At 42.7% G+C, this 16,157-nt stretch overlaps 1 protein-coding gene across 2 annotated transcripts in view; it reads right to left on the bottom strand.

Moving 5' to 3' along the window:
• Window positions 1-16,157, bottom strand: part of si:ch73-22o12.1 (nectin-2) — a 529,204-nt gene that overhangs the window by 340,555 nt on the left and 172,492 nt on the right. For both annotated transcript variants that reach the window (XM_055163568.1, XM_055163567.1), the window contains exons 4-5: window positions 10,178-10,471; window positions 7,615-7,732 (exon numbers count right to left, since the gene is read on the bottom strand). In XM_055163568.1, the coding sequence (XP_055019543.1) occupies window positions 7,615-7,732; window positions 10,178-10,471 (412 nt within the window). The remainder of the gene's footprint in view (window positions 1-7,614; window positions 7,733-10,177; window positions 10,472-16,157) is intronic.

Genomic DNA, 16,157 nt, shown 5'->3' with positions numbered 1-16,157 from the left:
GAAGTGGCGTCATTCAAAAAACCTTTGTCAAAGTCCGAATAGAAATTTTCTTTTGCTATGGACCGACCTGGATGACGGAGGGATTACACAGACATGTATTCTGAAGAGTTTACTCCAATTACTTTTCTGTTTGGAAGAAATTCTGTGAACTTTGGGCAGCTCAAAAAGATAAAGGTTAATATTTTGATTTCAGTAGTTATTTGTAATGTTGTAAAGTTTACCAATTCTTTGTTCAAATGTCTTTTCTGGACAACATTTGGACAGTTTTAAGTAAAATGTTCAATTACTGTTTACTCATACACAGAGGTGGGGACTTGGACTTGAGTCAGACTTGAGTCACTATTCTTAGGACTTGAGATTTGACTTGATAAAACAGACAAAGAATTGGGACTCGACTTGGACTTGAAGGTCAGTGACTTGGGACTTGACTTGGACTTGAGCCTTGTGACTTGAGAAGACTTGATGCTTAGACTAGTTGACAAAATAACTGTTTTTAAGCACTTTTAAATCTTAACTCTTTCTGTTCTGACCGTAATAATTCACATTCTTTCCAAAACATTTAAAAAGGAAAAATTCACATTCACATTTCTACAACTTTTAAACAAATACTTATAAATACCATGATTTTTAAGAACAATTTAGTTTAAAAATGCTATAAATTGCAAAAATCTAAGTTGTATTTGTTGTTTAAAGGCTTGAAATGACTTAAAGCTCAAAGCAGACGACTTGGACTCGACTTGGACTTATGGGCCAGTGACTCAAGACTCGACTTGGACTTGCCTGTATTTGACTTGGGACTGGACTCGGACTTGAGGTCAAAGACTTGAGACTTACTTGAGACTCGCAAAACAAAGACTTGGTCCTACCTCTGCTTATATCGCACATTTAAAACAATTTCAAGTGATTGTCTGGGACCTTCACTGTGTCCGACATCTTTCCCGACATCCTGACATAGAAATGTGAAAAGATTTGGTGAGAAATCTGCTTAGTTCTATTTCTGACCTGTAACTTGGTCTGATTTGGTCTCCATGAAGATAGAAAGGTTTAATACCGCACTGTAAAACATTCCAGACAAAGCAATAACATCTCCGTGGAGAAAAACATTTGACCGACTCCACCAGAAAAGATAAACAAAGCACCTTTAAGTAGCTCGTTTAAAACAATTTCAAGTGACTCTCTGGGACCTTCACTGTGTCTGAACATCCTGATGTGACCAAATATGAAATAACACGGATGTGAGTTGGGGTTTTCAGAGCTGGCAAGGTTCATTCAGCTCTATTTTAACAGTTTATTCAAATGACTTTTCTTTTAAGGACAACATTTTGTGTACACTGGACAGAAAGATAAAGGCTAATATTTTTATTTCAATAGTTATTTGTGATGGCAACAGTCCAATTTTGAATTCAAGTTTATTTATAGAGCACTTTAAAGCAACTCCAGCTGATTAAAGTGCTTCACGTGAAATTAACGAACCACTACGCAACTTTTATGGTGGTCGGACTGCTACCTGCTTGACTCATGGAGGTATAACTGCTCAGCTTGGAATGTTACAAAGTAGGGCATTTCACTTATCTGTCGTCACAGAGACAAAGGCAGCCGCACCAGAAAAATTTACAAGTCAGGTCTGAGGAGAGGTGAGCTCACTTACTAAGAATGCATGTTTATCAAGGAGTTTCTTTTTAACAGCTTTTGATCATTGCCATTTAAAGGACCTATATTACACAAACTTTGCTTTAAACTATGTTCAAATGTTGTTAACTCCTTAAAAAACAGACCTGGAGTTGTGTTTTCTTTCATTCACACATGTCTGAGTAACCCTGTGAGTAACCCTGCAGTACATCCAGAACGCTGCAGCTCGGGTCCTGACTCGAGGCAGGAAGTACGAGCACATGCGTCCTGTGGCTCAGGTCTCTGCACTGGCTCCTGTGGCTCAGAGAATAGACTTTAAAGTGGATCTGTCTGTGTACAAGTCTCTCCATGGGCGAGCACCAAAGTTCATCTGTGACATGTTAGTTCCTTATGAACCATCTCGCACTCTGAGGAGCTCAGGGACCGACCTCCTGCTGGTGCCCAGAGTCAGGACTAAACAAGGGGAGTCAGAGTTTCAGATTCACACAGCTAAAACCTGGAACAGTCTTCCTGAACATGTCAGACAGACTCTACTTTGACTGTTTAAATCCAGGCTCAAAACAGTTCAGTTTAGCTGAGTATGACTGAAAAGTAAACATTTTTTCATTCCACATTCTTCTCCCTCATTTAATGTCTCTCTCTCTTTTTTATTTTAGTTTATTTTATTTATTTACTTTAGTTTATTTTAGTGTGTGTCTGTGTGTGTCTGTGTGTGTGTGTGTCTGTGTGTGTGTGTGTGTGTCTGTGTGTGTGTGTGTGTCTGTGTGTGTGTCTGTGTGTGTGTGTGTGTCTGTGTGTGTGTGTGTGTGTGTCTGTGTGTGTGTGTGTGTGTGTGTGTGTCTGTGTGTCTGTGTGTGTGTCTGTGTGTGTGTGTGTCTGTGTGTGTGTGTGTGTGTGTCTGTGTGTGTCTGTGTGTGTGTGTGTGTGTGTCTGTGTGTGTGTGTCTGTGTGTCTGTGTGTGTGTCTGTGTGTGTCCGTGTGTGTCCGTGTGTCTGTGTGTCCGTGTGTGTGTCTGTGTGTGTCCTGTGTGTCTGTGTGTGTGTCTGTGTGTGTGTGTCTGTGTGTGTGTGTCTGTGTGTGTGTGTGTGTGTGTGTGTGTGTCTGTGTGTGTCTGTGTGTGTCCGTGTGTGTCCGTGTGTGTGTCTGTGTGTGTCCGTGTGTGTCCGTGTGTGTGTGTGTGTCTGTGTGTGTCCGTGTGTGTCTGTGTGTGTGTGTGTGTCCGTGTGTGTCCGTGTGTGTGTCCTGTGTGTGTGTCTGTGTGTGTCTGTGTGTGTGTTTGTGTGTGTGTCCGTGTGTGTGTGTGTCCGTGTGTGTCCGTGTGTGTCCGTGTGTGTGTGTCTGTGTGTGTCCGTGTGTGTGTCCGTGTGTGTCTGTGTGTGTCCTGTGTGTGTGTGTGTGTGTGTGTGTGTGTGTGTCTGTGTGTGTGTGTCTGTGTGTGTCTGTGTGTGTCTGTGTGTGTCTGTGTGTGTGTGTGTCTGTGTGTGTCTGTGTGTGTCTGTGTGTCTGTGTGTGTGTCTGTGTGTGTGTGTCTGTGTGTGTGTCTGTGTGTGTCTGTGTGTGTCTGTGTGTGTCTGTGTGTGTGTCTGTGTGTGTGTGTGTCTGTGTGTGTCTGTGTGTGTCTGTGCTGTGTGTGTCTGTGTGTGTGTCTGTGTGTCTGTGTGTCTGTCCACCCGTGCTAATTCCTCCACTTATGAACGATTGTCACCAAATTTGGTACGTGGGTCAAGCCCCCGTTGCCGCTGCCACAAAAAAAAAGTTTGGTGACAATCCGAGGTCAATTGAAAGGTCACGCCATTATAAATGATCGGCAATTTCAGCAATTTCTGAACCCTCTGCGGGCTAAAATATTCACCCAATCATCACACGAGTTGGTACACTGGATGTTACAGGTTCAAACCGGTCATGGTCAACAAGGTCAAATATGCGTTTTTGGTCCTAACTCTAAAGGATCAAGCTAGAACAACGGGAGTGGTCTCAAAATCTCAGAAAAAGTAAACACAGACGTTCTCATGAGTGACCAAAATCACACAAATGTCATGTAATATGGGCTGGGCTCCTCATCATCTGCTTCTGTGGTGATGAACTGGACCAGGTTGTTATCTCTGATTGCTCTTGTTTGTATTGTGATTTTAATGTATTTCTTATTCTGTAAAGCACTTTGGATTACTTTGTGTAAGAATTGTGCTATACAAATAAACTTGCCTTGCCCTTTATTATTAGTCGGTCTACATCTCCAAAACTTAAAAAAATACTCTGTTCCAACTTGTGATGTCATGAAGCATCAGTTTCAATGTTTACAGCCACTTTTAACCTTCAGTTTAAAAGAGACTGACAATTCTAAGGCTGAAATGATCCAAATGATTCTACTGAAAGTGTATGGAATAGGGATGCGCATGATTAGTCGAATAATCGATAATTGATCATTAAGAATTTCATCGATTACGTTCATTTTCATCGACAAACCGAATGTAGGTTGCTGTGTGTAGCGTGACCAAACAGGTCTGTACATGTGTCTCTCTGCACTCAGAAGGAGCGAGACACAAACAGTCGGTCAGTCTGCAACGTGCCGCAAATGCGTATTTAACGATGATTTGTACAAGAAATTCCACGCTTTCTGTTCCGGTCGGGACAAGTGTGAGTCCATGTGCACAGTGTACAAAGCAGCACATATGTTTTTGTGTCCAGTGGGAAAAAGTTTTGCCAGGTGAGAGTCGCGCAATGTCGATGACGAGTCTCCACCACCCTCCCCCCGTACGGTGTCCTGGTTTTGACAAACGCAAATCTGGTCACATTAACCTGTATTCACCTGAGTCATGTCCTTTAATCCGACAGAAGTTGAACCGCATCAGCGACACAAGAGCTGTATTTTTTTTCTTTTCTTAGTTTATGCAAATTAGCGATGCGGTTTTAAGTTTTGTTTCTGTGAGATTTGCGCAAAACTGCAATTAAACACATTATAATGTCAAACGGGCTGATGTGGCTCTAGAGTCGTTACGGTTTATATGTCGTAAAGTTGAATTTATTTATGCAGATTAGTAGTGCAGATAGTAATAATAATGATGATCATTTTAATATAAAAACGTTAATGATTAATAGATAATCGATCGTTAATTCTCCTGACAATCGATTTAAAAAATGTAATCGAATGCCCATCCCTAGTACGGAGTTTAAAAACATCACTTCCTGTAAGACCACATGACATCACAAAGTGGAACAGTGTGTTTTCGGTTTGAGAGGAAACAAATTATGCAAAGTAGAGTCCATTTTATTGCTCCAAAGTCCAAACTCTGTTGTGGATGACATGCTTTTACTGACAGAGCCGGATTACCATTTGAAACGATTGGTCCTCAGTTTTATTTATATCCGTTTAATTGCACAGATTGGCATTTTCAAATTCTAAAAAGCGACGTTACTCACTTTGATAGACAGCGCAGAATCATTCAAGTTTCTAAAAGACAATCTATTATCTACGAGAAAAATACACCACGGGGATTTGCAGAAAATCTCCAAACACCAGACCCCAAAATCTCATCTCCAGCAATATAAAAGTACGAGTTTCATTTTTCTGAATTTTGTCACAGTTATGTTAATAAGTGATAATGCAGGAAAAATGGAGCGTAGGGAGTCGAATTGTGTTTCTCATTATGCGAGGGTTAAATCTCAAGTCACAGAGTCCATTATGGGAAATTATGCGGCTATCTCCATAATCAGAGCAGAGACGCTGTAGTGGCAATAATAAAAGCGCTGATTGCAGCTCTGTGAGGATTGGGGACCTAGGAGCGAGAGGTGAAGAAGTGAAAGAGAAAACAAAGTGATAGAGAGATAGAGGAGTGCAGAGGTCAGACTGGAGGGTGCTAGAGTTTGTGATAACATTACACTGAATCGTGATATGGCCTCGTGATTAGAAATTGTTGGGTTGTTTTCTGATGAAAGGTGAAATATGTGACTTTTCTGAAGACCTGCTCATCTCCATGGATATGTTACTACTTTGTATTTACCACTTTTGTTCCACAGTGCGGCATTTATCCTGCAATTATTCGGTTAAAGTGTTTGATTGCCAAAAGAATAATATCGTTCTGTTGTCTTACAGAGAGACAGAACTCGCCGCTCCACAGATCTGACCCTGTAACTTGGCATTTTGGAGTCACCTTCTTCTCTGGACGGAGATTTTTAATGTCGTACCGTTGGAACATTCTAGGCAAAACTATAACATCGCCATGGAAACAAGCCGGTGACAGTCTCTGCACCAGAAATGTTACGTATTGCGACATAAACTCAGCTCTGTGCTCAGACATGGAATGATGCCAGCAACATTTCCACACCCACTAATTTTATTGGTCAGTTTTTGTCAGGTTTGAGTGATTGACAGGTGGATTTAACCAATCACAGCAAAGTACTACCTCCCAAAATATACATATTGCTTTAGTTACCCCTTAAAAGACAACATGGAGTGATAGGGGAACAATGGATGGTTAAACAATTACCGTATATTTCGGACTATAGAGCACACCGGATTATATATCATTAATGTTGAATTTTCTCGTCTGTTTTCATACATAAGGTGCACCGGATTATAAGGAGTATTAAGCGAAACAAAACAGTCAGATAAGTCAAACTGTATTCAGCTCATTCACAATAACTCTGAGCATTGTTCAGTCGTAACACAGAGTTCATTCCTCTTCCACAAATCCATCTAAGGCTACGTTCAGACTGCAGGGCTTAACGCTCAATTCGGATTTTTTTGTGAAATTCGATGTTTTCGCGAGGTCATTCACATTTCCAATTAAATGCGACTTGTATGTGACTCCAGTGTGAACATTAAACGGCCCGAAAGTGTCCCACATGTGCACTGGAAACACGATGACGTCAACCGCAGCGAGTGTGCTCTGTGTTTACGGAACTTGTCCAAACATGGACGCAGCATTGAGCACCTGGAGATTTTAAAGTTCCTCTCGTACCGGAGCCAGAACATGAACAACTTACTTGTTTTAAAGAGGAGATTGAGAAGAAGGACGAGGTTTTTGGCCGTGGCGTTTTGTGGGGCAGCGGCAGCGACGTCCGTTGAAAGGAACGTGTAGATGTGGAGACGTAGCCAAGAGTGGTGAGTGGTGATGTGCTTCACTTCAGTGACACGGAGTTCGTTAACAATTTTTGCCTACTTCAGCGCAGAATAGTGACATTTGTGGCTTGTTGATAATGTGTAGGTCGAATGAATGCACTTTGGCCGTTCAGACTGAAGTCACATGTCAAAAGATCGGATATGTATCGGTTTTAGGACCACATATCGAAGTATCCTGGGTCACATTTGAAAAAATCTGATCTGTGTCGTTCAGACTGTCATTAAAAGATCAGATACAGGTGACATAGGGGCCAAAAAATCGGATTTGGGTCACTTCAGGCTGCAGTCTGAACGCAGCCAAAGTCTGCATCTTCAGTGTCTGAGTTTAACAGTTTGGTCAATTTCAGCATCAAGCCAGGATCCCTCTCGTCATTATCAGAGTCATTCTCTTTGCTGTTACTTCGCTGTTCGGTGATGATTCCGGCCTTTGTGAAAACTCGGACGACACTTGAGACTGATCCCTTAGCCCAGGTATCCATGATCCATTGGCAGATCAGTGGCATAACTCACCCGGCGTTGCCTCCCTGTTTTGGTGAACGTGTATTACCCCACAAGGCTCCTGACTACAGTAGCCGTAATGCTCCAACAATGCTCCAACATCGTCAAGCGGTGCGGTTTCGTAGCTTACCAAAGTCGTACTAAACATTTTGACAGATTTTTGAGCGCCGTGTACCACATAAAATTGGTTCAAGGTCAGTAAGCACAACCAGAATTAATACATAAGGCACACTGTCGATTTTTGAGAAAATTAAAGGATTTAAGTGCACCTTATAGTCCGAAAAATACGGTATAATCTTGACCCAGTTTCTAAACAAACTGTGATATCAATCATTTTGCCCCATTGTTCATTTTCTGGTGATACTTACGCTCTCCACAGGACGGTGGTGGGCATGGGGTTTCCGTTGGCGTTGCAGGTCAGGATCACGTTGGTGCGTCCCACGTACCAGTTGTTGTCGTAGCCGGTTATAGTCACTTGGGGACGAACTGAAGAGGAGGCAGACGGGAGGTTAGGGCAGTGAAGATTTTGTGAGACTTAAAAAAAAACAACTTGTACCAAATGTACCATAAAATTCAATATTTGTTCAACACAGATTAAGGAACAAGAACATGGGTGTTTACAATGACACTCAATGACATACACTGGTCTAGACTATTTCAGTATAAGTCTGAAACGTAAAAATGGTCAACAAATAAAAAACAATGAATGAGAGTCCAAACTTTTCATCAGTACTGTATGCATACATTATTTTTGCTGAGTTGATGCCCTGTTTTAATCACTGTGGTGCTATCTAAACCATTAATCACATTTTTATGTCAAAATAGATAGTGTATTTATTAGAATAATGTTACTAAGTGCTTTAATCAAGTAGTAGTAGTCATCTTGATTCGAGTAATTTTGACTCTCTTTAAAAAATTTGCAGATTTGCAGATAGAACAAGCATTTTTAATCTTATTTCAAGAGCAGTAACATTTTTCTCCTCATTTCAAGTGAGAAAATACTTGTAATTTTATGCTTGTTCCGATGGCAAATCTTATTTTAAGACAGTCAAAATGTACTAAAATCAAGAGAACTACTACTTCATTCAAGCACTTCTTAACTTGTTAAATTAAATCATGTTATTTTTCCAGTGAATTTTAATTCTGGGTGGTTTAGTGGGTCCACCTTCTGGCAAAGCATCTGATCAGCACATATCTGACACTATTTTATTGTCCAATTTTTCAGATAAACCTTGATTCCAGTTGATTGTGTCTGTGCCTCCTCACAAAAGCAGTAGGCAGAGTTCAGAGGAGCTCCCTCCTGCTTCAGCCACTGTTCTAAACACTCATCTAAATTTAATGAGGTTTGTAGACGTGTAGCTCCTGGTTAAAATGTGTGTTAATCACCTGGTTTTGGCCTGGTTTTAGACCTGGTTTTAAAACTGGTTTTAGACCTGTTTAGACCTGGTTTTAGACCTGGTTTTAAACCTGGTTTTAAAACTGGTTTTAGACCTGTTTAGATCTAGTTTAGACCTGGTTTAATCCTGGTTTAATCCTGGTTTTAATCCTGGTTTTAGACCTGGTTTTAGACCTGGTTTTAGACCTGGTTTTAGACCTGGTTTTAGTCCTGGTTTAGTCCTGGTTTAGTCCTGGTTTAGACCTGGTTTAGACCTGGTTTAGTCCTGGTTTAGACCTGGTTTAGTCCTGATTTAGACCTGGTTTTAGACCTGGTTTAGTCCTGGTTTAGTCCTGGTTTAGTCCTGGTTTAGTCCTGATTTAGACCTGGTTTAGACCTGGTTTAGTCCTGGTTTAGTCCTGGTTTAGTCCTGTTTTAGACCTGGTTTAGACCTGGTTTAGTCCTGGTTTAGACCTGGTTTAGTCCTGGTTTAGACCTGGTTTAGACCTGTTTAGTCCTGGTTTAGTCCTGGTTTAGTCCTGATTTAGACCTGGTTTAGACCTGGTTTAGTCCTGGTTTAGTCCTGGTTTAGTCCTGTTTTAGACCTGGTTTTAGACCTGGTTTAGTCCTGGTTTAGTCCTGGTTTAGACCTGGTTTAGTCCTGGTTTAGTCCTGGTTTAGTCCTGATTTAGACCTGGTTTAGACCAGATTTTAGTCCTGTTTTAGACCTGGTTTTAGACCTGGTTTTAGACCTGGTTTTAGACCTGGTTTAGTCCTGGTTTAGTCCTGGTTTAGTCCTGGTTTAGTCCTGGTTTTAGACCTGGTTTTAGACCTGGTTTTAGACCTGGATTTGGACCTGGTTTTGGACCTGGTTTTGGACCTGGTTTTAGACCTGGTTTTAGTCCTGGTTTTAGTCCTGGTTTTAGTCCTGGCTTAGTCCTGGCTTAGTCCTGGCTTAGTCCTGGCTTAGACCTGGTTTAGACCTGGTTTTAGACCAGTTTAGTCCTGATTTAGACCTGATTTTAGACCTGATTTTAGACCTGGTTTAGACCTGGTTTTAGTCCTGGTTTTAGTCCTGGCTTAGTCCTGGCTTAGTCCTGGCTTAGTCCTGGTTTAGTCCTGGTTTAGTCCTGGCTTAGTCCTGGTTTTAGACCTGGTTTTAGACCTGGTTTTAGACCAGTTTAGTCCTGATTTAGACCTGGTTTTAGACCTGGTTTAGTCCCGTTTAGTCCCGGTTTAGACCTGGTTTAGACCTGGTTTAGCCCAAAATGTGAAAACAGGAAAATACCGCAGTGTAATCCATTTATTTCAAGAAAGTAACTGTAATCCAATCACCTCTCATTGAAACAGTAACTGTAACCGAATACAGTTACTCATACTCTGATTACATAACTTCAGTACATGTAATCTGTTACTCCCCAACACTGCGTATGAGTATATAATAATGTTCCTACTGCTAGTATCTTGTGGTATTTCGTATTACTAGTATTTTTTTTTTTTTCTGTTATGATTAAATGTTGTATTCCTGTCATGCACCAGAGAACAGTGACCCTTACACTGAACGGCCAGTTTCATGGGGAAGCTCTCGGGTTTGGTCTGTGTGCGGTGATCCACCACGCAGCTGATGTCCTTTCCGTTGTCGGCGGCGGTGGGGATGAGTTTGTATTCGCTGGTGATGGATACGGTGTTATCGGCCCCGGACTTGGACACGGACGTAGCGTTCCCGTTTGCCGTGGTCACCCAGCTGATCTTGGCCGCCGGACGTCCGTTCAGAGACTCACAGCGAGCCACCACCACGTTCTTGGTCCCGGCTTCTACGGTGACGGTGGAGGCGGCGTTCTGGGGTTTAGCTGGAGGAGAGAGAAAAGAGAGAAGTTAAGAATGGATAGAGAAAAAGGAAATAAGGCAGCCGAGAGGAGAGATACAGTGTGCCATTATTGACAAGTAATTTATGTTGAGATAAATTACGTCTAGAAGCTGTATCTTAAAATGTACACTAGTGAAAATATGTGAACCTTGAATCCCTGTTATTTAAAAGACGCATAATATAACTTTTTTTCATGAAAGGTATGCCACATTCTGGTCTCCACTGAGATTGTCATTAAACTTATCATGTACCGTATTTTTCTGAAGTTTTTTCATAGTTTGGGTGTTTCCTGCGACTTATATAATAACATTTTCACACTGACAGCTGTGAGAGGCTCTAGTCTTGTGTGTCAGTATCTGCTGCTCCTTTTACTCCTGTGCCACTGTCACTTGGCTCTACTGCGCATGTCCCCTGCAGAAAGAGCCTCTGTCCTGTTTGTATCATGTCAGTCGATCGCACCATTACTTCTGTACCATTGAAAATTTAAATGAATTATAAAGACAACTGAGAAAAATGAACGCGAATGCCCCCAAAAAGAAAATCGTATTTTGCAGTTTACAAGGTGCAAGTAGTGAAATCTGCAGCTGAAAACGGTAATCGAGCAGCAGAAAGAAAGTTTGGAGTGAGCGAGAAACTTGTGACAACAGGAGGATGCAACCATGAAACTTTCCTGAAGTCACTGGACGGATGGACAAAGCCTGGACTTCAGTGACACCGAAACCATCCTGTCGGGATTTAGAAAGGCCAGAATAATTCTAACTGGAACTGATGCTGAGTCTGACAACAGCTACTCAGAAGTTACCTACATTTACCTCTGGAGGTTGCGGAGTTGCTCAGAAGTGACACCGAGGATGAAGAATTCAGTGGATTTAGTGATTTGGAGTGAGATGGAGAGTTTGGTAAACTTGTTCTGTTCTGTTGTTTGTTATATTTATCTGAAGAACTGTTCATATGTGACGTTAACAGTCTGTTCTCTGTTCTTCCGTTATTGCCTTTCAAGATGAAATGTCGGTTCCTGGTCTCTTGATTTTGATTGATTGACTCATTTCCCCCCAAAAATACAACTTATAGTCCAGTGCGAGTTATATATGTTTTTTTCTTCTTCATTACACATTTTTTGGCTGGTGCGACTTATACTCCGGGGCAACTTATAGCCCAAAAAATACGGTATTTATTCAATTTCAGCTGCTCATACTGTTAAACAAAATATACAAACGGGATCACCTCTCCAAAGATCTGACCAGTAATTTGGCCTGTTGACATCACTTGCTTGTCTCTGAAGATAATCTATGCTTTTCCATACAATATTTCTGATTGGTCATTGCTTTGTCGAGCATCAAAACAACATTATGAATATCCACATGTATTTCATATCCAGATCGCAGTAATGTGTTGTCTAAAATGTTATATTTGATTGATTGATTTATTTCGGTCACAGGTTTATATTCTGACATTATTCCACCGACATATTCCAGAGTTACATACACATACTAAAAAGGTGTAGACTGAAACTTGGTCTTATTCTGCTTTTACTCTTTATTCCTTTGTCAGAGCGTCATCTTGACACCAGTTCATCTTCATAAATACAGCGAGACAAAAAAAAACAAATCAGAAACAGTACAACAAAGTCCTACAGCACAAACTAAGCATCATATTTCATGTATCTGCCCAGAGTTAAACATTTAAACTTCTTTTTAAAATGGAAGAGACTGGTGCGCAATTTTTGTTTTTCCGTACAGTTGTTCCAGCGCTCCACCCTTTAACAGATGAACACAATTTCTTCTGATTTTCTTTCTGATAAACATGTTCCTCTGAGCTCATACCGGCTATTTCGGATGTTGAACATGTTCTGTAACGATTTTGAGAAGAGATTGCTGTTTACTTTGAACATGATTTGCAAACTGTAAAGGTCGACTAAACCGTAAAATTTTTGAGTTTGAAGGTTTATAAATAACGCACTGGTTGGTTCATTTTAAGCTGATAATGTGATTGCTCTTATTGCCTTTTTTTGCGAGGTACAGATTGGATTTGTATTAGTTTTATACAGTGTTGGGAAGGTGACTTTTAAAATGTATTCCCCTACAGATTACAGATTACACACCTCAAAATGTAGTTTGTAACGTAATCCATTAAATTACTTAAAGTGAGTAACGTAATCTGAATACTTTGGATTACTTGATTTGCTGTAGAGAAGCAAAGACGAGGAAATCGTAACATAAGAAGTTTTGTCTGATAAAAGAAAATAAAAAGCCCAGACTTTACTGAACCAAATTAAAAAATATTATTGATAGAAGAAGAGGAGACACGTCCACGCAGCATGGTTTAGTCCTGGTTTAGTCCTGGTTTAGTCCTGGTTTAGTCCTGGTTTAGTCCTGGTTTAGTCCTGGTTTAGTCCTGGTTTAGACTTGGTTTAGACCTGGTTTAGACCTGGTTTAGACCTGGTTTAGTCCTGGTTTAGTCCTGGTTTAGACCTGGTTTAGACCTGGCTTTAGACCTGGTTTAGACCTGGCTTAGTCCTGGTTTAAGTCCTGGTTTAGGACCTGGTTTTAGGACCTGGTTTAGGACCCTGGTTTAGTCCTGGTTTAGTCCTGGTTTAGTCCTGGTTTAGTCCTGGTTTAGACTGGTTTAGACCTGGTTTAGACCTGGTTTAGACCTGGTTTAGTCCTGGTTTAGTCCTGGTTTAGACCTGGTTTAGACCTGGCTTAGACCTGGCTTAGTCCTGGCTTAGTCCTGGCTTAGTCCTGGTTTAGGACCTGGTTTAGGACCTGGTTTAGGACCTGGTTTAGTCCTGGTTTAGACCTGGTTTAGACCTGGTTTAGTCCTGGTTTAGTCCTGGTTTAGTCCTGGTTTAGTCCTGGTTTAGACCTGGTTTAGACCTGGTTTAGACCTGGCTTTAGTCCTGGCTTAGTCCTGGCTTAGTCCTGGCTTAGTCCTGGTTTAGGACCTGGTTTAGGACCTGGTTTAGTCCTAGATTAGATCTGGTTTAGTCCTGATTTAGTCCTGGTTTAGTCCTGGTTTAGGACCTGGTTTAGGACCTGGTTTAGGACCTGGTTTAGGACCTGGTTTAGTCCTGGTTTAGTCCTGGTTTAGACCAGTTTAGACCTGGTTTTAGTCCTGGTTTAGACCTGGTTTTAGTCCTGGTTTAGACCTGGTTTAGACCTGGTTTAGTCCTGGTTTAGTCCTGGTTTAGTCCTGGTTTAGTCCTGGTTTTAGTCCTGGTTTAGTCCTGGTTTAGACCTGGTTTAGACCTGGTTTAGACCTGGTTTAGTCCTGGTTTAGTCCTGGTTTAGACCTGGTTTTTAGTCCTGGTTTAGACCTGGTTTAGACCTGGTTTAGACCTGGTTTAGTCCTGGTTTAGTCCTGGTTTAGTTTAGACCTGGTTTTAGTCCTGGTTTAGACCTGGTTTTAGTCCTGGTTTAGACCTGGTTTAGACCTGGTTTAGACCTGGTTTAGTCCTGGTTTAGTCCTGGTTTAGACCTGGTTTAGCCCAAAATGTGAAAACAGGAAAATACCTCTGTGTAATCCATTTAGTTCGACGAAGTAACTGTAATCCAGTTACCACTCACTGAAACAGTAACTGTAACTGAACACAGTCACTCAATATTTGTACTCTGATTACATAACTCTGGTACATGTAATCTGTTACTCCCCGACACTGGTCTTATATGTATTTCCAGTGAGTTGTATATAATAATTATCTTTACTCTCTCCTCCTTTTCCGACTCTGCTGTTCAACACAAAAAGCCAGTAAGTCCCTCTTTATAAAAAACTAAAGGGATCACATTGGACTTTTCGCCTAAACCGTTCAATCTCATTTCAATCGTGTTTATAGCCCCACAAAGCTCTGCTGTCACTTCGTCCGTTTGACCACAGATAATTATGGGCTTCCTGATCACACTGTTTCTCTTTCACAGCTGGAGTCCGCTTCCTGCTCCCCTCCGTGATACCCGAGCGAGATCAGAGCCAAAGCAGGACCACAGCAGCAGACAGCGGGCATGACAAGCAGCTCGATCGATACTGCGCACGAGTGGGGGCAAGGGGGCAAGGAGGCGAGGGGGGAGGGGAGGAGGGGAAGAGGCAAGGAGAGAAAAGCAGGAGACAAGGGAGCAAGGAGGCAAGAGGGAGAGGAGGAGAGGAGCGCAGAAGAGCAAAAGAGCAGGAGACCAGGGAGCAAGAAGGCAAGTAGAGTATGACACAAGGGAGTAAGGAGGAAAAGAAGTATAGAGAGTAGGATGCAAGGGAGCAAGGAGGCGAGGAGAAGAGGAGGCGAGGGGGAGAGGAGAGCAAGGAGGCAAAGAGTATGACACAAGGGAGTAAGGAGGAAAAGAAGTATAGAGAGTAGGATGCAAGGGAGCAAGGAGGCGAGGAGAAGAGGAGGCGAGGAGGCGAGGGGGAGAGGAGAGCAAGGAGGCAAAGAGAGTATGACACAAGGGAGTAAGGAGGAAAAGAAGTATAGAGAGTAGGATGCAAGGGAGCAAGGAGGTGAGGAGAAGAGGAGGCGAGGGGGAGAGGAGAGCAAGGAGGCAAAGAGAGTATGACACAAGGGAGCGAGGAGGCAAAGAAGTATAGAGAGTAGGATGCAAGGGAGCAAGGAGGCAAGGAGAAGAGGAGGCGAGGAGGCAAGGGGGAGAGGAGAGCAAGGAGGCAAAGAGAGTATGACACAAGGGAGTAAGGAGGAAAAGAAGTATAGAGAGTAGGATGCAAGGGAGCAAGGAGGTGAGGAGAAGAGGAGGCGAGGGGGAGAGGAGAGCAAGGAGGCAAAGAGAGTATGACACAAGGGAGCGAGGAGGCAAAGAGGTATAGAGAGTAGGGTGCAAGGGAGCAAGGAGGCAAGGGGCCCAGGAGAGCAGGAGACAAGGGAGAAAGAAGGCAAGAAGAGTAGGAGACAAGAGAACAAGGAGGCAAGGAGAGTAAGAGACAAGGGAGCAAGGAGGTACAGAGAGTAGGATGCGAGGGTGCAAGGAGGCAAGCGGCCAAGGAGAGTAGGAGACAAGGGGGCAAAGAGGTATAGAGAGTAAGATGCAAGGGAGCAAGGAAGCAAGGGGCCAAGGAGAGTAGGAGACAAGGGAGCAAGGAGGTATAGAGAGTAGGATGGAAGGGAGCAAGGAGTCAAGGGGCCAAGGAGAGTAGGAGACAAGGGACTAAGGAGGTGAGGAGGCAAGGAGAGTAAGAGACAAGGGAGCAAGGAGGCAAGGAGGTATAGAGAGTAGGATGCAAGGGAGCAAGGAGGCAAGAAGGCAAGGAGAGCAGGAGAAATGGGAGCAAAGGAGGAAGGAGGCAAGGAGAGTAGGAGACAAGGGAGCAATGAGGCAAAGAGAGTAGGATGCAGGGGAGCAAGGAGGCAAGGGGCCAAAGAGAGTAGGAGATAAGGGAGCAAGGAGGCAAGGAGAATAGGAGACAAGGGAGGAAGGAGGCACGGAAGGGGAAGGAGGTAAGGAGAGTAGGACACAAGGGGGAAAAAACACAAGGAGGCATGGAGAGTAGGAGACAGAGTAGGAGACAGGGAGCAAGGAGGTAAGGAGAGTAGGAGAAAAGGGACGAAGAAGGTAAGGGAAGTAGGACACAAGGGAGCAAGGAGATAAGGAGAAGCGAAAATAGACGAGTGAGGAGGCATGGTCGACAGGAGAGAATTGAGAAGGAGGAGAGAAGGCAGCTTGACGACATAAGGC

The sequence above is a fragment of the Boleophthalmus pectinirostris genome, unplaced genomic scaffold, assembly GCF_026225935.1.
Source record: "Boleophthalmus pectinirostris isolate CB_2022bp ecotype Guang Dong unplaced genomic scaffold, ASM2622593v1 HiC_scaffold_6, whole genome shotgun sequence".
Lineage (NCBI taxonomy): Eukaryota > Metazoa > Chordata > Actinopteri > Gobiiformes > Gobiidae > Boleophthalmus > Boleophthalmus pectinirostris.
The sequence above is the reverse complement of the archived record's forward strand: the minus strand, read 5'-3'. Positions and strand labels throughout refer to the sequence as shown.